Source organism: Coccomyxa subellipsoidea (assembly GCF_000258705.1).
Source record: "Coccomyxa subellipsoidea C-169, whole genome shotgun sequence".
NCBI lineage: Eukaryota > Viridiplantae > Chlorophyta > Trebouxiophyceae > Coccomyxaceae > Coccomyxa > Coccomyxa subellipsoidea.
In genome coordinates, this window is record NW_005178025.1 from 1,182,108 (window position 1) to 1,202,654 (window position 20,547).

The 20,547-nt window shown below is 54.2% G+C and overlaps 4 protein-coding genes across 4 annotated transcripts; 1 reads left to right on the forward strand and 3 right to left on the reverse strand.

Moving 5' to 3' along the window:
* Positions 1 to 467: 467 nt before the first annotated feature.
* Positions 468 to 1,047, forward strand: COCSUDRAFT_58499 (hypothetical protein; the record flags this gene model as incomplete). The annotated part of the gene is made up of 2 exons (XM_005644258.1): positions 468 to 537; positions 803 to 1,047. 2 exons carry the CDS (start codon positions 468 to 470, stop codon positions 1,045 to 1,047), a joined length of 315 nt encoding a protein of 104 aa, XP_005644315.1.
* A 244-nt stretch (positions 1,048 to 1,291) lies between these two features.
* COCSUDRAFT_48860 (hypothetical protein) lies at positions 1,292 to 4,606 on the reverse strand. Its single transcript, XM_005644259.1, has 6 exons — positions 4,394 to 4,606; positions 3,859 to 4,000; positions 3,668 to 3,717; positions 3,411 to 3,563; positions 3,194 to 3,316; positions 1,292 to 2,909 (listed from the first exon to the last, which is right to left on the reverse strand). The coding sequence occupies exons 1-6, from the start codon at positions 4,400 to 4,402 to the stop codon at positions 2,742 to 2,744; spliced, it is 645 nt and encodes a 214-aa protein (XP_005644316.1). The 5' UTR covers positions 4,403 to 4,606; the 3' UTR covers positions 1,292 to 2,741.
* Positions 4,607 to 8,347: 3,741 nt separating this feature from the next.
* On the reverse strand, positions 8,348 to 14,037 carry COCSUDRAFT_31120 (hypothetical protein; the record flags this gene model as incomplete). The annotated part of the gene is made up of 15 exons (XM_005644260.1): positions 13,889 to 14,037; positions 13,609 to 13,690; positions 13,399 to 13,517; positions 13,066 to 13,196; positions 12,558 to 12,726; positions 12,017 to 12,217; positions 11,518 to 11,693; positions 11,139 to 11,279; positions 10,923 to 11,019; positions 10,517 to 10,636; positions 10,194 to 10,332; positions 9,760 to 9,910; positions 9,325 to 9,502; positions 8,810 to 8,969; positions 8,348 to 8,574 (listed from the first exon to the last, which is right to left on the reverse strand). Exons 1-15 carry the CDS (start codon positions 13,889 to 13,891, stop codon positions 8,348 to 8,350), a joined length of 2,094 nt encoding a protein of 697 aa, XP_005644317.1. The 5' UTR covers positions 13,892 to 14,037.
* A 1,809-nt stretch (positions 14,038 to 15,846) lies between these two features.
* COCSUDRAFT_38165 (kinase-like protein) lies at positions 15,847 to 18,947 on the reverse strand (the record flags this gene model as incomplete). The annotated part of the gene is made up of 8 exons (XM_005644261.1): positions 15,847 to 16,050; positions 16,359 to 16,496; positions 16,755 to 16,901; positions 17,178 to 17,423; positions 17,692 to 17,809; positions 17,949 to 18,034; positions 18,282 to 18,502; positions 18,848 to 18,947. 8 exons carry the CDS (start codon positions 18,945 to 18,947, stop codon positions 15,847 to 15,849), a joined length of 1,260 nt encoding a protein of 419 aa, XP_005644318.1.
* Between the last annotated feature and the right edge of the window lie 1,600 nt (positions 18,948 to 20,547).

Sequence of the window (20,547 nt, forward strand, 5' to 3'; positions counted from 1 at the left end):
CGTTCACGTGAGATCCCACGTGGAAACATCAAATTTAAAGTGGTCATCGAAGTTGTCACCATCAGCTGATGAGTCTGATAAGCGACTCTGATTTGATCCAGAGACCTCAAGTGCGCGCGCATAAGAGGGCACCTGTAGTGTTTCATCGTTCCACAAGCTTAGTTCGAAGGTCAACGAATCATTCAGACAAAGGTGTCCTGACTGACGTCCGTGAAGAGTGACAAAGAAGCAGGACAGGCTTCTGGCCATTGGAAGAGTTCGCCTCCTTGGGTGCGCACAGGGCCGACACAACTTGCTTCTGGTCATCCTCGTGCACTTGTGCTTCTCATCCCAGTAAGAAAGCCACCTGTGCGGTGGCTCGTCGAACGTGGATGATCTGATCCAAGATCAGGCACGTCAGGATTTTTTGGCGCATTTGATCACGTCTGTTCTCCATGTATGAATGCTTGGCTTCAGGTTCTAGAACGATGAAGAGGAGCACAACAGGCTTGGTGGCTCTCGGAGTCATTCTCCTGTGCTTGACATCCTCGTCGCAAGGTGCGTCCGACGACGTCTTGTCTGGCGAGGCTTAAACGCACACGGCCGTCGATGCTTGCCCAGTCATCCTTCGTGCTAGGAGGCGGCAGCCTTTCACATGTCGAACGGGCACAACCTCCTTTGTCAGCTCGCCTTGTCGTGTGTACTGCCTCAGTGCCTGCCTTCTCACCTGATGGACCCTGACATGATTCCGACATATGTGTTACTCCCGCATGCACCACGTTGCCTGAAAAAGGGTGCTGACAGCTGCCATGGCCCCGTGCAGGCAGCAGAGTTCTCCAGCAGCTCACAGCTGTCAGCACCGGCGGCGGCGGCGGCACTTTCTCAAGCAATCCAGGGGGCGGCGGTGCGAGGGCCAATGCTGGAACCAGCAACAGCACGGAAGTGAGCAACAATGCACGGCCGTTTGGCGGCGGCGGCGGCGGCGGCGGCGGCGGATTGGTTCAGACCAGCCTGGGTGCATCCAATGGGTTCACCTGCGCCACTGCTGCTTGCGCTGTGAGGGGCTGAGGGGCTGCTCTTCTCAGAAAGTCCAGTGGCTTTGCGAGAACCTGAGCTCCAAATGAAATCTCTGCAAGACAGTGTCTGATAAGAACGTGAGGCAAGCCCATCAAGTCTCTGCAGGTACACTGATTGGCGCCCAAGCCTTAAGGCTTGAGCGCTGATGCAGGCTAGCCTTTGTCAGCCGCAGTCATCTGGCTTGATTGGACAGGGAATTACAACCAGATTGGAACAAGCAAACATCACCACTCAAGTAATTGAGGTTTTACCTACCCAGGTTGACTTCTATTGGACCTGTGGAATCACAGAACAGATCAGGTCAGCTTGGCATTTTTTTCATGCGCCGGACACCCCAATTTTTTATTATCCATCTGAATTACAATCATAGGATGTTGGTGGAGATAATTTGCTGGTGATGGGCAGAAGTGATGTCGAGGGGCAAGCATGAACGGCTTCATGTGTACCGACCTGGAGTCTTCAAGACAAATTGTTCTACGTCATCCAAGCGATGCACCATTTTTCTCATTAACGGCGTAGCTGGTGTCAACAAAACGCCACACGCTCTGTAGTACACGTTCAACAGGCAAGCAATATCTAATGAAAGAACATCTTGGATTTGCGTATTTGCAACAAAAACAATTTATTTGGCCAAGGATGATGTTACAAGACTTGCTGCAATGTACCACACTATGTAACATATGCACTTTCTCTAGTTTGAGAAAGGACCTTTTCAGCCTTCATGCACACGTACCTAAATGCCAGTATGACAAGAGCAAGCTTGGAGCCAGGAGCATGGAAGACAGGACAGCAAGTACCCATCAAGCTGTTTGGAGGTGCCTTACTATGGTGACCACATGAATCCTTCTCCAACAACTCTGCCTCACTGCCCCACGGACTACACCCCCAATGCTGCAGTGCCCTATTTCCCCACACGCGCATTCCAGCAATCCAGGGTCCCCCCTTACGGTCCCTTAAAAGGGCAAATGGCTTCCTCTTCTCGCATTACACTTGCGAGCAACTGATCTGGGACCCTGTTCATGCACCATTGGCAATGGCGTGGCGATTTCCCGAATTGTCTATATGCCCAAGCCCGACAACCTCCCTCCTGATGCCGGGTGTGGAAGCTATGTCCATCCAGTGACTTTCAAGCAAAACCAAATCCTTCCCAGCGCGGCCTCTCACAACACAGCACACAGCATGCCTGTGGCAGTGTATCTGGCTCAGCATGCTGGCATTCCCAGCATGGCAAGCAACTCTGGTCCTCCAGGGTCCCTTCAAATAATGGCACTGCAATAGATTCGTTGCAAATTTGATTGTGGGGTGCGGCAAATAAATAGGAGCTTCCAAATGTTTGGATCTCCCAAAATTTGGGTCTCAAAAAAGAGCAGCACGATTGTTGATGCAAACGACGATAAAGTAGCACAGACAACCTTGGAAAGCAAGCGTCTTAGCAATCTAGCCAGCAAAAAGATACTTTGCTTCAAAGGGATTGGACCCACCCAAAGTTATACTGAGCAGTCCTCGGTCCAAGCCACCCACCAGGACGAGAAGCAGCTCTGCATTCTGTGGGCAGCCTTCAGAGAAGAGGGGAATAGCATGCTTGGCAGTGTCTTTAAATCCATCGGGTGGGGTGCACTATTCTGCATGTGGGAGGTCCACGATCGCCATTGGCCGCTAGTGGGGGTACTAAGTAAATATACATTTTAGGACCCCCCGGGAGGCAGCTGCTGGGGGTAGATGGACCACAGGATCTGGCGCTCCAGGGCGCTCAGCTGCGGCAGCAGCTTCATGAGGCACCCGGCGGCGGCCGCGCGCGCCGCTGCACTGCGGCTGGTCTTCAACAGCATGGCCACCACCAGGCCTCCCTGCGCCTGCGCACACACCAGCAACAGACTTTAAATCTTAATCTTAATCTTAAAGAAGCCAAGGATGGTGAGCATCAGTGACCCCGTGTGCAGGGTCGCACAATCAGACCAAGCAAGCTTGCAGAATTGTGCCAGCCTTGCAGCATCCAGGGTGCGCCCGTCAAGAAGACCTCTAAAGAACTACTAAATTCACGCCACCCAGCATCTATCAGCTTTGCTGCCATTCTGTGGTTACAGGCTCATCAGTTTGGAGGTGCTTTCAAGTTAGAGGAAGTGGCAACTGGGCACACCTGGCAGATGGCTTTGCAGGCGTCTGGACTGGCTGCCAGCTCAGCGAGAAGGTGGGCTGCAGCGGCTTGCATGGCAGGCCTGCCCTCGTCTACCATCAACACCAGGCCTTCCAAGAACTTCTCCTGTGGCATAAAACAAGCAGCAGCAATCAGTACAGCACAGATGCGGCAGTGGAAAGTCTAGGCAGCTGACAGAGCCAAAGCCAAACCAGCTCACCTGAAGGAGCAGCTGAGACATGGATGGAGATTCTCGCAGCATTCTCTGCAGCAGCAAGGCTGCAGCAGTCTGACTTCGACGGCATACTGCAGGATTTGTAGACAGCTCGGAATCGGCCTCAATCATCGAGATCAGGCACCGCAGTTCCTCGTTCTGCACAGCACTCCTGAGTGAGCAGTTGCTGACTGGCTGAACGAGCACTAGTCAATCTTTAGACACAAGCAGACAGGTGCAAGTCCTTAGGAAGCTCTACACACCTTGAGAACGTCGACTGCGTCATGCAATGCATCGATGCTGCCGTCCTTGCCTGCAGGGCACCCTCCACTATCAAGCTTCGCTACCTCACAACGACAGGCGGCCGGGTCACGTTTACCCAAGCAGCAGAGAACCCTGACATCACAGGCAGCCTTCAAAGGCTCTGCAGTCTTCTAAGTTACGCACGGCTCACCGCATACGGATAACGCTTCCGCACGATTCACATCCACGTCGAGCAGGATCTCCCGGCACCGCCTGCCTCCCCCCCACCCTTGCTGGCCTAGAGTAACAAGGCTTCCACCAAACATCACCAGATCAAAGGTCCAGTTCGTATCCTGCACAGAGTGGCACCGTGTGAGAACTTCCGATCGAACCTGATCCCGGCATCGTTCAGAAGAAAAACGTTCATACCAGCACTACGACCGCTGGGCGACACGCACATCCCCACAGGCATAAATAGAAAGCAAATTGAGACATTATAGTCGGCGCACGCGAAAGAAAGACAGCGTTTGAGTCAATGGGTGGCCACGCACTCACGTGGAACTGGGTCGAGTACTGCCGACAAAATGCTGTAAGAAATCAGTCCATAAAGTCATGAACTCACAAAATTCTGGTCACCTTGAGTTCGTCTCAAAGGAGTATGTCGGGGAAAAACTATGGGCTTGTCGTCTTGCATGAAATTTCCACACAGGCCTCCCCTGGATGCTCAAGCAATTAGGATGCCTTACCTGGCTCATCGAATGTCAGGCAGTCGATATATTATGCAACATTGGCCATCTCGTTAGCTTCAAGCTTGTCGAGAGACTGACCCAAACGTTATGCGCATTGCTGGACTGGCGAGTCGAGGCCGCCCGCACACCCCAACTGCATGACGGTGATCTTAGATCTCTTCATTGGGACACCGTCGAGCGATAAGAATTCAAACCAGTACAAGGAGATACAATTTACCTCGTCGAAGGCAGCGGCCCCCTTCGGTTCTGGCCCTTCAGGCCCTAAGATTACGAGAGTCAAAGTGCTCATGCCATAATGTGTACATTATGTATACATGCAGCACAGTGCTGCCAGCACTGGAGAGCCACAGAACCATGACCGTAAGTGGCCAGTCTCAGACAGTAGAAATATGGGCGGCTGCATGCATGCCCGCGGTATACCGGTTATATCATATGATGCATCATGCCACAGTGTGGCTACTATGTAGTCTGCACTATGATAGTACCCATTGGACACCCTGAATACAGGCCAATCCCACAATAATCAAACATCATGGTTGCAGCGGCTGCAGCTAATGCTTTGCAATGATCCTCAGGCGGACAATACTGTCGCTGCTCAGCTTGCAAACTCCAGTTGATCACTGATCATGGCATCCATGATGGCATCAGTAGAATTTCCAACCTACGCTAGCTAGCTGGTATACCGTACAAAGCATTGCTGCAGGACCAGTGGTAGTATTATAGCAGGACGTGCGGTTGCAATGTGGACTGTTGCGATGGAGGACATTTGCGCCACAGCCATGTTTTCCGACTGCCCAAAACAGACACGACCAAATGCCATGGCCGCTGCAACTTGTAGTCAATATATGCATCCTTGCAGGACAATTCCCATACAGAAAGCTCACAAACATGCTCTGCCACATCATGAGACTAATCAGCATGCACACATTGTGCAGCCACTAGGTAACAACAGGGTCAAGCCACAACACTTCAAATGATGCAAGAACCCTACGTATTGTAAATACCCATATGGTTCATTTATGAAGACATCAATCTTTAGCAAGAATCAAGAGCAAGCACCAGCACAGTCACACAACCAGTCAGCCTCCTCACAGAGGGGCCCTCTGACCAGCTCCATAAGTGAACGTTCAAGAGAATAATACAGCAGTGCTCAGGCAGCAGGTTGTAGCCTGCAGCAATTCGTTCATTCTGTTTGTCCTCTTTTGATATAAGACCCCCTGACCCCCCCACTTCCCCGCCCAATTGAGGCACATGCTGATTGATCACTGCTAATGGCTGTCCTTTAAACGGCGCACTTCAGCAGCAGATGCATTCTGATGCTGCAGGTGCTGCTGCATGCTGACAGCACACCGGCAGAGCATAAACTCATACGGACAAAGTGAACTGGCTGCTCATAAGCGCTGGCGCTTTGAGCTGGTTGCTGCTGCAACCGCGAGTCTCTCGCCGTCAAACACATCCGGTTCCTTCTCCACATAGCTCTGGCAGCGCTTGCTGCAGTGAATGTAGCACGCCTGCAAAGCACACACCCAGACACTCAAACTTGCTTCCCACCCACCTGGTGCCGACTGACTTTTCAGCACACTGCAAATCCAATAGGCTCCAACAGAAAACGTGTCGCCTGGAAGCTCTGTGCAGGTGAGCAGGCCGGACCCAGCAAATGATTGCCAGGATTCTCTGGATCTGCATCATGTTCCCAGAGCTGACCCAGTTGGGGCTATCCTAAAATCCAGCGGCTGGGCCCATTTTGCGCAACGACAACAAGCTCCCGACAAAGCAGGAGAGTGCAGAGATGTGGCATATAATGAGTTGGAGGGTGCTGCGAGCATGCACAACAAGGGGACATGCAAAGGCAGAATAATTCACAACTTGACAGGTTCCTCGTTCTTTGAATACAGTCTATCATCTTGATTCGAAGAAGTCTGCAGGTTCAGTCACAGGTGGGTTGCAACTTTCAGATCACAATACATACAGCTTTACGTATTGCTATTGGATTGTGATATTGTCTTGCTTGTCTGCAGCATTACTACTCAAGTAACCGTCAGCGTCACTGGAGTCTGTGCGGAAGAGATGCAAGAGATGGGGAGAGAGGGGGAAGTCGCGCCTGCTTGGAGTGGATCCGCATCCGCAGTGAATCCACCGTCAGTGTCACTGTACGGGAGATGCAAGGGGGAGAGAGGGAGGAGCCGTGCCTGTTTGGGGTGGGCGTGGCCGACATGCTGGAAGCGGGGGCAGTCGTAGATGAAGTGGGCGTCGGGCGGCAAGTGGTCCTCACAGAAGGCACGCTCGCACGCCTGGCAGGCAAACAGCAGCCCGCCCGCCTTGCTGGCCGTGCGCCCGCACTCCCCGCAGTGGTGGTGCGGGCACACCCACCTCTTCGTCGCCTCCAGCTCCTGCACACACCCGCCAGAATCAGCAAGTCAGGCCTCACGACTGTCAAAATGCGTACCCGAGTGTTTGGGCATCATGCTGGGAGCAGGGCCAGGCATTGGATCGGCTCTCAGCAGTTGTGATGTGCTCTGGCTCAGCTGTATGTGCATCACAGTGGCAGTACCTCCTCTACAGCCAACACCCCACCAGCTGCATGCTTGAATGCCTCTGCACCTCAGGTTAGCTTGCACTGTTCATCTTCCCTTAAGTCACCCACAGAACGAGTGTGCATGGCTCACCCTCATGGTCAGGCCCAGGCACTCCGGGTGGTACGCAGCGGGGCAGTTGTCGCACAGCACCAGCGAGCCGCCATCCCAGCACACCTGCCGCAAGACACGTACGGTTCTTAGACACCCAGGACTCTTTGTTTACGCCTGTGATACAAGCCTGATACGCCTTACACGCTCCAGGTTTAGCTGTGCACGTTCACGCCAGACCCTCTTGGTTGCACGTGGACTGTCACAAGGAGCCACAATTTAGGGTGATACTGCCATCGAGGAAAAAGAAATGCCAAAAGGCGCACCTGGCACAGCTCTGAGTGGCCGTAATCCACGCCTGCCACCTGGCGCTTGCGCCTGCCCACATAGGGGGCCGCCAGCTTGGCCTCCCTCTCATACACGCTCGGCTCCCCCTGAGACAATGTAACCATTCCCAAGATTCAGGGCCCCAGTCAGACACAACTTTCAAGAACCGGCATCAGCATGATCAGCTACCCGAATATCAACTGTATTACAATGCTTCTGGAGCAAGGTGCAGAGTGTCACAGGCAATCGCACAGCAGCTTCATCTGCCGTCTTGCTGATGCATTAAGATCATTGGTATCTGGGTGCGGGGCAGGCGCAGGCAGGCACACCTGCTCTAGGGAGTAGTTGTTCTCTTTGAGCACTTGGTAGCCGTCGATGGTGATCAGGCGGGTATTCCCGTTCCGCTTGCTCATATTCTTCCACTCCTCCGTGATGCTCTGCACATGTTCATGCATTGCTGAGCCTCGCTCACGTCACCGCCATAACAAGCCCTCGCTGTCTTTCTGCTCGCATGTGTCAAAAGCATGCAAGCTCTGCAATTTGCATGTGACCACCACCGTGAAGAGCTGAGCAGAGGGGAGTAGGGTGGCTACCTTGACAGAGCGGGCAGCGGTGTAGTCAACCCCGTTCAGGATGAAGCTGCTGAGAGGGATCTGCTCCGCATTGAAATCCGCCGCCGTCTGCTTCTTGCTGGTCAGGTTTGAGGGCTCCTCTGCCGCTGCAGCCGTCGGCACTGCCACAGCCCCGGCCTCCTGCGCCTTTATGGACTCCCCCGCACCTACGCCCGCTGCAGCAATCACACTCTTCTCACTCCCCGTTGAACTTGGCACACTTCCACAAGCAGCAATGCTGCATGGGCGGTCGTGGATTTAGATCAAGGGGCACATCCACTCTTGCCCTCTGTGGCAAAAACACCGTTTAAAGCAGGCCCCAGGTATGTATTTCGCAGTGTAATTCTCCGGCCTTGTGGAACCAAATGACCTCTACTTGGGGTTCCGGGTCACAGCATGCATGCTAAATTTCGGTTGCGCCGCAGCCCCAACTGACACGTGCAGTGCAGGCATGCCCGCACACCTGACTGGCCGAGGCTGACGGAGCGGTCGATGATGGCGGCCAGCTCCTTGTCGGTGGGCGCCTGCCCCTCCTCGCTGGCAAAGATTCGGTCCGCGCCAAACTTGAGCATGGAGAGCATCTCCCCCTTGCTCAGCTTCTCCAGCTCCTCCACGCCTGCACCCCGTCACTTCTTTTGGTATGCAAAGAAGTATACCACATCAAATAAAATCAGCAGTGGTGGGCACTGGCGGGACCTGGAACCACTCTCACGTCATCTGCTGTCCTGCACACACTAGGAATATATAATTCTTGGGAGTGTCCCTAGGGGACGCATTCCAGAGCAAGAATGTGCTGCCGACACCAGTGATGGAATGCATGGCAAATAACAAACAGCAGGGGTGCTTCGCACTCTCGGTGTGGCCGGAGTTGACCATCTGGTCGAGGAAGAGCTTCTTCTCGGCGCGCTGCTGCACGCGCTGCTCGATGGTGCCGGACGTGCAGAAGCGGTAGACGTGGCACGTCCTGGTCTGCCCTATGCGGTGCACGCGCGCCATCGCCTGCAGGTCCCACTGCATGCGCCCCAGCAACGCTCCTTGTCAGAGGATGGGTATTAAAAGTGGCAGGAGACTTCACAACTTCAGTTCCTTGCAGTGTAGCACGATAGTATCCTGCCAATGTGGAAGTCGTTTCTGGATACCACACCTCTATCAGCCAGACACAGATGCACCAACAGGAGATTGTGTACAAGCGAGACAATGATAGTTGTAGGCTCCTTTTGCTCGCATGCATGCTCCCTCTCGCCATGGCACCAGGTTCATTGGTGTCTAGCAAGGGCTGTCATCTAAGAAGAATACTGTGAATGTGATGGTGCCACAGAGCATGCAGCACATTCGGGAAAGGACCGTGCAAAAGAGAAGTTTGCACCTGGGGGTTCCAGTCGGAGTCGAAGAGGATGCAGGTGTCGGCGGATTGCAGGTTGACACCCAGGCCGCCCGCCTTTGTGTTGAGGATGTAGATGAACAAATTGGAGCCGGGAATGTTGAAGCGGTTGATGTCTATCATGCGCTGCACGCGCGACGTGCTGCCGTCCAGCCGCACATACCTGGCCAGCAAACAGGACTTCACTTTGCAGCCATAGAAAACAGGGGCTCGGCATAAATTCTGGCATCTAAAGATCCTGCCCAGGCTCTGCAAGAAGGTAGCCTCCTTCTGAACGTGGTGCTTGAGCTATAATATTCCAGGAAGACCCAGCGCTCAACAGAAAGGTGCTTCTCTTCTGCACAAAGCAGTTCCTGGCGAGCGCTGTGGCTTGTTGGAATAGTGTAAAGTGAGCAGGGTGGGAGAGAAGGGGTGGCGCACTTGTAGCCGCGCATGATCATGTAGTCCTCGATGATGTCCAGCATGATGTTGAATTGGCTGAACAGCGTCACGCGGTGTCCCCGCGCGTGCAGCATGGCCAGCATTCGGTCCAGCACCGCCATCTTGCCGCTCGCCTCAACTATGTCCTCCCCTGCACGCACCACCGCCTGCCTCAGCTGAACACCCGAGCATTGGGCATGCAGACCATGGAAAACCAACCTTTACCGCTGTCAGTATGACGGTACTGGCCTGCCAAGCGTGTGGACAGGGGAGGAAGTGCGACGACATTGACTCGGCTCCGGAGGGGAAGGCGTGAGGCATCAGTGTCAACACCGCTCATGTAAAGTATGAAACACTATAATGTATGATGTGAAAAGCACATTGCATGGACTTGAGAAAAGTGAGGTGATGTCAAGCGATGGGGTGTGATGAACATTTGTTGCGTGAGGAGGGGTGCTCGCCTGTCTGGGAGCCGTCAAAGTCGGGCTCTGCGCCCGGGAAGAGGTAGGGGTGGTTGCAGCACTTGCGCAGCTGCATGAAGAGCGCCTGCAGCTTCTTCCACGCGTCATTGCCCTGCTCACACTGCACCACCCCACCAAACGCTTCAATCTTCCTTTTCAGAATAGCTCATGCCCCACCAGATGTGAGCACTGCACACAAATCTGAAGACTTGCTGTCACATTGCCAGCATAGCTGATCATGCACGGAAGGCAGCAGTCAGCATGTCTGGTGACTTAGGAGCTGCAGTCACCTTGACAGCGTCTTCCTTTGTGACCTCGGTCTCCAGGCTCTTGAGCATGGCGCTGTCCTTGAGCAGCAGGCGGCGGTACCAGAAGGTCTGCATGGACGACAGCGGACAATGAATGCGCGTCTCCACCTGCGCACACACCCACACCGGACATTTTGATGCCTGCCAATTTTCAAATACCCACACCGGACATTTTGATGCCTGCCATTTTTCGCACACCCACACCGGGCGATTTGATGCCTGAAATCTTTCATTCTTACAAGGACTTCATCAGCAAAGGGCACAGCTACTGGGTGGTGACCTCAAACCTGAGCAGCACCATTGCACAAGGGGATAGTGGACGAGTGGGCCAGCTACCCTCGTGGCAAAGAGCACGATAGAAGGTTTTCGCAGGTTCCCTGGAAGAGCAACTCACCCTGGCCGGCAAGCTCTTCTCCACATCCTCCTTCAGGCGCCGCAGGCAGATAGGCTGAATCAGCCGGTGCGCTGCTTCCAGCGCGTCATTGTCCACCCTGCAAGCACAGGCAAGCATTATGAATCCACCAATTACCAGGACAGATGCCACAAGAATGGGGTCAGCAGAATTCGGTGAAGCACAATTGGGATGCCAGCAGGGTAGAAGGGTATGCACCTGTTCTTGGTGAGGTCGAAGGCCTGGTCGAAGGGGTCGGAGGTGGTGAAGATGTCGGGGTGCATGAAGTTGAGCAGCGCGTACAGCTCATGCAGGTTATTCTGCAGCGGCGTTCCCGTCAGCAGCACTATGTTCTGGCAGCTGCACACCACAGGATCAGGATCAGGCACATATGCTTGGAAAAATGAAGTGAGCAGCACCAACTATTTCTGATGTATATTGGTAACTTCTATTAGGCATTTAATTCGCAAAATTCACCTGTTTGGAAATGTTTATGAAATTATGGCTACTGGAAGTGCAGGAAGTTGCTAGGACACAGCACAAGCATTTCCAAAGCAATATATATGTGCAAGGCGTCATAAATACCAAGGGCGCTCACCTGACATGGCGCATCCTCTGCGCGACCTGGGTCAGCTCGTTTTTGATCTTGTGGCCTTCGTCGAGCACCAGGTAGCGCCAGGCAATGGTCCGGCTCAAGGAGTTCCCCAGGTCCTTGCTGCTCATCATGTCATAGGTGGTCACCGCCACGTCAAAGGATGAGGGATTCGCCAGCACCTGCACTCGCATGCAGCGGGTCACGCTGAGATGACCCCCATTGTGATGCAAACATCCGGCATCAATTAAGAAAGGACCCATCTAATATCAATTAAGAATGACCCAGCCAATCTAGCATGACATCAGAAACGCCTTTCTGCATTTTCAACCAGGTAATTGTAGGCACCACTGCTGATCAGTAAGGCTGACCGTATGCCTCTCATCACAAATGACCAGGTCAGAAAGATACAGACGGATGAGAGGAGAGTGCCCCAGGCAGGAGGGCCATGACCATGAAACAATTAGCAGAGCAGAGAGCAAGCTTGGAAAGGTGCCCGCCGCACCTCTCGGCGGATGCGCAGCTTGTCCTCTGGGGAGCTGGTGTGCACGCGCACGACGCGCAGGTGGGGCGCCCATCGTGCAAACTCTTTAGTCCAGCTGGACAGGACGGACATGGGCACCACCACCAGCGAGGGCCCCGCCACGCGCCGCACCGTCTGCATGTAAGCCAGGAACGCTATCGTCTGCAGCGTCTTCCCCAGCCCCTGCGCTCGCCAGCCCAGGACACCCCGTCAGCATGCCTTCTCACGCGTGGGCCTCCCAAGCTTGCAACTTCTAACCAAGGTAAAAGATAAGCATGGCTTCCCACCGTGCCTGCAACGAGGATGTGCACAGGAGCAAGCAAGCATGCATGAAAGGTATGTGGGTTAAATCGCAGGCTGCTTGCCACCTCTTGTGCAGGCTGCCAGTGCTCACAGACCTCTTTCCTCGTCAAACTTGCTTGGGGAGGCTGCTAAGCATCCCGCATAGCAATCGCTTGTCTATAGAGTGCAAGCGTCCAGCAGAGGAAATTGACGCTCTGAAAAGACAGGTGCCGAGGCGCACCATTTCATCAGCGAGGATGGAGTTGACGCCGGAGTCGCCGACGCGCGAGACAAGCCAGCGCAGGCCCTCCACCTGGTACTCGCGCATGGTGCCCACCACGCACTCTGGCTGCGCCTCCACCGCCTCCGGCACTGCATCCTTGCTTGCGTCGTGCGCCGCCGCCTTCTCCCTGCACAAGCCATGGAAGCGCCTTCAATTGCCACATCCGCAGAATGCTGTGAACTATCGACGTCTCATTGGCGCCTTCAGACTTCTCCTCCAGACTCTCCTCCGGACAGCAGGCGCCAAATACACCATCCGCTAAAGGTAGCACAAGCACATAGCAAGCCCAAAAAGAGCACTAGGGCACCGTGTGCTGGACGAATGGACAACAATTCTCCGCTGATGGCCCCAACAATGGTTCTGTGCACTGAGCCACTACCTTGTTTGCAGAAGAGCGAGCGCCAAAAACATCATCAGGTGTTACACAGGTGTGACAGCAGGGGTCCAATAGTAGCAAGGGACTTGCCGTATGGCGTTGACTGCACGCGGTGTTATGAAGGGCGCCAGCACGGCCATGTGGCGGTTGAAGAACTGCGCACGGCGGCCCTCCATGGCCGACGCAGCCGAGCGGATGCTGGTATTGTGCTCGTGCCGCACCTGGCACCGCACCCCAGCTACATTTAGTTTGACAGAACAATCAGAGTCGCTAACATTCTTCCAAATTCGAGAATCCGGAAGTCTTTTGCTATGGGAAAGCTTCAACTTAAGGTGTCCCAGAGCAGGAGCAATTGTGATGCAAGGCACATGCTGCATGCCTGATTACTTGCATGAAATGATAGAAGTCTGATTCAGCGCTCACCTGCTCTGCAGCGTTTATCTGCTTGTGCGGCTTCCGAACTACGAATGGCATCTCGCGCTTCAACGACATGGGCCTCTCCACTCTGACCTTCACTTCTGCATCCGACGACCATGGCTCCCCTACCAGCATGCATGCTTGTGAGAACGTCATAAGTATCCACAATTGCTTCTCTCCGGGATTTCAGGGATGCAAATTGAGCGGAGCACTCACTGTTTAGCTCCATCTCAAACACAGACCGCTCCCCGCTCTCCAGATCATAGTTGTTTGACCTCAGCACAGGATGCCCGTCCACCTGGCATGACCATCCAAGCGCCTTGGTCAGTAACACATTGACCGCGTCATTTGGAAGAAGAGACTCGTTGAGAGAAGAGACAAAGTGGCTGTCCAACACTTGTAATTAAAGACACTCTTTGAGCAACGACACACAACTCCAATCACTGGTATCCAAGGGAGACACATCCGCGCTCGCAGCACCATGTAGAGCGCCCACCATGATAATTCTGCTTTTTGACTCCCTGCTGCTTCGCCTGATGAGAGGGGCTCCTGGGTCCGCAGCTTTGGACGTGCCAGCAGCAGCCTGCGCCCTCGCTGTTGCAGCAAGGGCAGCAGCTGCTCGGATAGCTGTGGGTGGCAGCTCGGACTCATCCTTGCTGCAGCACTGCGCTGGCATGGTCTCTGCCTTGGGCATGGGCGGTGCAAATGCTGCCAGCGTCCCATTGCACGCAGTGCTGTGCTCGCCTCCACCAAGAGACTCTGCTTGCCCAGGTGGCCTGACTGTGGCGGCACCCTGACCTTCCTCTGCCTTCATTTCAGCAAAATCTGCATGTGGACACATAGGCTTCACATTTTGATGATCAAAGAGCTGTCCCAGCAGATTGACATCATCATGCTGGTGCAGCAGGATGCATGCATATGGCTCGGCTCACCTGCACAGCTGTGCAGAGCGTCCTTAGCTAGTGACGCCCCCAGCTTCACAGACATGCTCTGGAGCCCGCAAACCTGCAGCATGCGGCACAAGGATCTTTCAGCGCTCCAGTCTTCCCACCCTCCAAGGATGGCTCTCTGTCAAAACTTGCTCACCTGCGACAGAAGGTGTTCCTGATGGGAACCAGCTCCTGGTCAAACTCCCCTGCAGAGGGACCATACAATGCAGTCAAATCACGTGGTCTTCACATCAAAGTGCCATCCCATGTTAAATCGTAGACGAAGTCTCTGCGCGCAGAAGGGGTGTTTGAATCAGCGTTCGCCGGTGGCATATCCTTATACTGCATCGATTCAGGAGGCACTGCATCAAATGAAGAAAGAAAAGCTTTCTACTAAGTTTACTGTCATTTATTATGTGATTCTGCAACTTATTACCTGTCTGAGCCGAGAAAGCGCGTGAGTGATGTTTGGGTCTGATAAAATGCCTTTACATCTCTCGATGTAGCACACCACCTCGATGTTGCACTGTAATCTCTAATTTTTCGGTTTCCTTGCTCCTCAGTGTTTGATGAATTCGAGGCAAGGTCAAACGCGCGCCTCAAGACAGGAGGCCTCATATTACTCAGCGATGACAAGTGCCCACGTGACATGTGCATGCTTTCAGTGGCATCCTTCCGAAAGCAACACAATTGTGCTACTGGGATGCGCCAGATTGGATAACAAAGAAAGACCAGTGGCTTCTGAGTGCAGTGTCTGACAGCGCTGCCCGCTCGATCATGCATGCATGCATCATATGATCATGCATCGTAGTATGATCAGCGGCCGCGGGCGCATCATGCTGGCCGCCCGCGGCGGCGTGATCTCCTTCAATTTTTTACAAATTCAATCAAGCTTATGTGTCATCCTTATGTCCAGATCACATGATGCCAGGTGCACCCAGGCAGACTAGCTAGATGTTTTACAGTGCTGTCTGGCAATGACTCATTTCGGAGCATTCAATGAAAGTTTCAGAGTACCATATGCATACATTTGAACTGTCACAATGGTCCCCGGGGAACTGCCAGCTGGCCTGCAGGCGCAGTGCATTGCGAAGTGTGCATGCGCACACCCCTTTTATATGTTTGGTATTGTTCGGTACTCATTTTACTCGTTCTTCACCCTACAGCAACTCCGGCCAAGGCAACTGCTAGGCTGCTTTGTGTGCTGGCGCCGGCGACGCCGCAGCTGCAGCCGCAGAGCCCTGACGTGAGCGCTTCATGATGAGGTAGGGCTGTGCTGCAGCCGCCATCACGTCCAGCCGCTCTTCCTGCCTGTATGTGAGGCACCTGCAGCAACGGTGTCAACACTGAAAAAAATGCTAATCATGGCCACTTCTACATGTATGCCCACATTCCAGCACAGTCGTTTCCAGGCAATCACATATTGCAGTGGCCATACTGCAATGCATAAGCTGGACACTACTGAGAACAATGCAAGCATTCAAGTGTCAGTTGTGCTTCAGCATGCATGGGATGCTTCAGGACCTCAGCAATTCAGGCGTGGGGCTGCGTACTTGGATATGAACTCCTTGCACTCTGCCGAGACGGCGGGCTTGGCAGGGAAGGCGACCTGGCGCGCGTTGAGCATGATGTCATCGCGCAGGATCTCCTCCTGGCTGCATCCCTCCCCAAAGGGCCGCCTGCCAAACACCATCTGGTACAGCATCACTCCCACCGCCCACACATCCACCTGCAACATGCCCACATCCCCTCAGCCACCTTCTCAATTGAGGGGATAAATCAGGCAGTGTCCTTTTGCCCCTTGGAGTGGCAGCTTTGGGCACTTGGATGGTTTAATTCCGTGCGTTTCTTGAAATAAGAAGGATGCATTGACACCAAGTTGAAATAGAAGCCCCTGTGCCCCTGTGCACACACCCCTCGACCATGTGTGTTGCCCAACAAAGAGGTCAGGGGACACAAAAACAGATTTTCAAGAGTCCCCTGAGGAGGCCAGCACACGGGAGTCTTGTGTGAAGGCAGGGGTTGGTGCAGGCGTGCCTTGTTGGAGATGACCGGAGGCCGGGAGCCGAGCTGGAAGCACTCGGGGGGAAGGTACCAGTAGGTGCCAGCGCCCTGGCTGGTCAGCTCCATGCCCCGCGACTGCCCCTCCTCCACTATCTTGCTCAGCCCAAAATCCTGCGCAGCACAGCCCCTCACTTCCCTTATATCCTCTGAACTCGCTGATGCTGCAAGAATACTCATATTCTTTGATGAACCACAGCAGAAGCTTTGAAACTCTTGAAGCACGGCCTTGGCGGAAAATTCTGAACATTTGGGACCCCAGGATCCACTGTACATCTCCATCATTGTCATGCATGCAGCGGCTCGTGCAAGCGTTGTGGAGGAAAGACAAGGCAGAAAAGACAAAAAGGGGTGAATGGAGGTGGCGCTCACTGTGATCTTGGCCTGGCCGAAGGTGTCGAAGAGGATGTTGGCGGGCTTGAGGTCGTAGTGGATGATGTGGCGGGGGGCCTCGTTGAGGTAGGCCAGCCCCTGCACCACCTGCGCTGTTATCACACGCGCCTCCTTCTCCGGCAGCACCTGCGCGCACATGCACAAATTCCGCTTCGGCACAATGGCCCCAACTGCTGCTGGTCCTGCATCATACTGCAGGGAGTGTTCAACGAGGTAGAGCTTCAGGAAGGCAGGTGTTGACAACTTCTCAATTTCAGGCAGCGCATCTGAACAAGATACGGCGTCGCATTGGTGCATGATGCCGATGGATGTCCCAGCAATTGGCAGGCGTTGGAAGGAAACTATGGGTTCACGACCTACACCAGTGACTTCAAATGAGGCATCAGGGGGACTGCAACGTGCCTGGTGCTCCTTGAGGTGGGTGTCGAGATCGCCGCCGGTGCAGAGCTCGAGCACGGTGGCAAAGGTGTTGGCGTCGATCTCAAAGATGTCCAGCAGCGCCACGATGCGCGCGTGCGCCAGCCCGCGGTGGATGCTGTACTCGCGCAGGGCGTGGCGCACGTAGGACGCCTTCTTGGCCTCGTTCCAGGAGCTGTTCAGCTGGTGGATCTTCACCGCCACCTCCCGCAACTCTGTCAGGTCAAACGCCTGCACATGTACATTGTAACATGCCTTCAGATAGCTGTACACCCTTTAAATCACCATGATCCTACGGCGGTAATAGATGGAGTACTTGAAAAACTGCACTGCAATGCATGTGTGTGCACCATGAAGACAGCAGGCAGCATACTGGCGGTGCACAGTTCATGATATTGCCTTCGTGTCTTCTCATCCTATAATGCAAGCCAGATGTAATATTTAGGACATTGTGGTCATTCTCGCTTTAAACTGACTGGAGTAAGAGGATATAGTGCACCTGGAAGACCTCGCTGAAGCCGCCCTTCCCCAGCAGGCGCAGCAGCAGGTAACGCTTCGCCAAAATAGGGTTGTCCCTGAACCTGCTGCCTTCCTCCTCCTTCAGCCGCTTCAGCTCCCTGCACCACCACTGCCTCAGACACTTGTTCCACAAGTCGTGTTATATATGTAAAAACTGATTCACGTTTTATGGTCCCTGCCATCAAAGGTGTTGCTGTAATAATGAATTCAAAGCAGGCTTTCTCAGTGACCACGGACCTGATGTGGCGGGCCTTCTCCGCCTCCAGCCGCTCCCTCTCCTTGTTCAGGCTGTCCTCCTCACGCTTCAGGGCAGCGATGCGCACCTGCACACACGCAACCAGCAGCCATTAGATCATGCAAAACTACGTTTGCATCCATCCCAAAGTATCACCCTGCAATGATGCATGTACAACATGCCGGCATGGCAAGGGACAGACTCAACTCCAAGAACTTTCATGTTATTGGAAGTATGTTATTGTCACTGTTATTAATCAGAGTTATGAATCAGACATGTCATTAATCTTCCAACAGTGATTGTTCAGACAAAATGCAGGACGGCTGCAGACACACCTTGAAGATCTCGTCCTGTTCAACATATTCCTCTGGCGAGAGGAAGTCCTGGCCGGTGTGCTGGGAGGGCCCCGGCTGCGACAGTGTGTTCTCAGGCGGCGGCAGCTTCTTGCGCATGGCCTTGCGCGCTCCCTCGATGGCCGCGCGCGCCTCCGCCACTGCTGCCTGCCGCCCCGCCAGATCCACAAACGCTCGGCCCTCCTCCCACACCTCCCTCAGCCCTGTTCGCGCATTAATAACCACGTTGCAAACCAAATCGCACCTTAAAATTTTTTACTGTACAGGCAACTGACCATCACCAATGCAAGGAAGTGAAAATCGCTGCAATGCAACGCAAGCAATAGTTTACCGCAATGACAGGGCAAGGCGCATGCCAATCATATACTTGCTGTGCATATAGATGCTGCAATGAGCAAGTAGCACTAGGCAGGCAGTCCTCTGAGCAGGATAGCAGTGCAAGGGATGAACACTGCAAGACCACCCACAGACAATCTGAGTCAGACAGATTCTTCCACTCCCCTTGACAGAGCTGCGGATCAGTGGCTCAGTGGCGGTGGGATGCTCACCAATGGGCCCGGCTCGCATGACGCTGAGGCTGCCCATGCGCACGCCTTCGTCCTGCACGCGCAACAGCAAAGCCTCGCGCTCGCGCCGGGCTGCTTCCATGGCCAGCCGCTGCAGGTGCTGCCGCGAGGCCGCCTCCCGCTGCGCAGCAGCCGCCTTCTGCTTGTCCAGCTGCTGCTGCAGGTCCTTCACCTGGCTGTCCAACTCCCCCGCCTGGCTCTGCGCCGCCTCCAACCGCTCAGTCGTGCCGGCTCTATCCAACCTGCATTACACAGGTTGTTTCGTGTTTCGTTCTATACTGTGACAATAAATGAGGATGCCATTTCTTGGAAGCTTAGCCTCAATTCCCAAGCTCTTTGGCCCTCAGGAGCGGTGTCTGACATGGTCCATCATGGAGACCGCCACTCCCGTATAACGTCACAGAAAGAAGAAGGGCCCAGTAGATATTTGGGGCACCTTAGTTGAGCTGCCTCGCTGCGAAGCTGCTCCAGCTCTGCCTGCAGCGCTTGCACCCTGGCCTGCTCAGCTGCACACTGCGCCAACTCGGTCTGGCAGGCGGCCTCCGCCGTCAGCGGCGATGTGACTGCCTCGGAGCGGCCCCTGCCGGCCTGCCCTGGCAGGGCCTGCCCTTGCAGAGCCTGCTCGCTGCCGCGGCTGCTCGCGCCATCTTGCAGCACCGGGAAGTACTTTGTCATGGTGTTGCGCTGGTGCTGATGCTGCTGCTGCGCTGCCAACCCCTTTGCAAGTGACATGGGCGTGGTCCTCCCAAGTGCCTGCGAGGGCACCAACCCAGTATGAAATGTTTGATGTTGCACTAGTCAAGACTGGAGATGAGAGGAATAAGGCGATGATGAAATACAAATAACAGGGAACGGAATACTGAGGTAAGCAGCAGCATTATACCTTTGGGACGCCTGGGCTGGCATCAGAGATTGCTGCAGGCGCCTCGTGCAAGGGTGGCCTGCCGCCTCTTCCCTGGCCCCCAAGACTCGGGGCACCCGGAGAGCTGCTCCGCCGTCTTTGCCTGTGCAAAGAGCTGCATACCCTCAGATATCACGAATAATTTGGAAGAGACCTTTTCTTTACACTCTACCTGCTGTCACAACGCAATTTTAGCGATGCGACAAATCTCAATGCTTGAAGCTTTCTTGCGCGCCTGCATTTTGCCAAATGATTGTCAGCGACCTGTACCTGCTTGGTTCTGGGAATGGATGAGCACCCATGGCGTCTGAGAGCTTCCTCTTCAAAGGGAAGTCCTGGCGGGACATGACACTGAACGCCCCTCTGCTGGTCTCTGCAGCCTCTGAGTCCTCAGAGGCCGTGACAGTGGTTCTCAACGGAGATGTACCGATGGGCAAGCATGGCACAGGGAACCCTTCGGCTGACACGTCCTGCTCCCACACATATTTCAGCCAGATGCAAGCAAACATGCTCAAATAGATACAATTGACCGAGGACATCCGTAAGGTGAAACAAACTTTCTTCACAAGATAATAGCATTCAATGACAAGAGTCATGCGACTTTGATCTTAATAAAAAGAAGGCCAAGTGAAGACGACATTGGCTCGCCTGTCCGCCGAAGCTGCCTGCACGGAACAGATTCCTGGGCGATGGTATGTCACCACGCAATCGGCGCTCTAGCAGCCGTATCTTGGCATCGTTGCTATTGGCACCGCCGAATAGCGTATGTCCTGGACTCGGT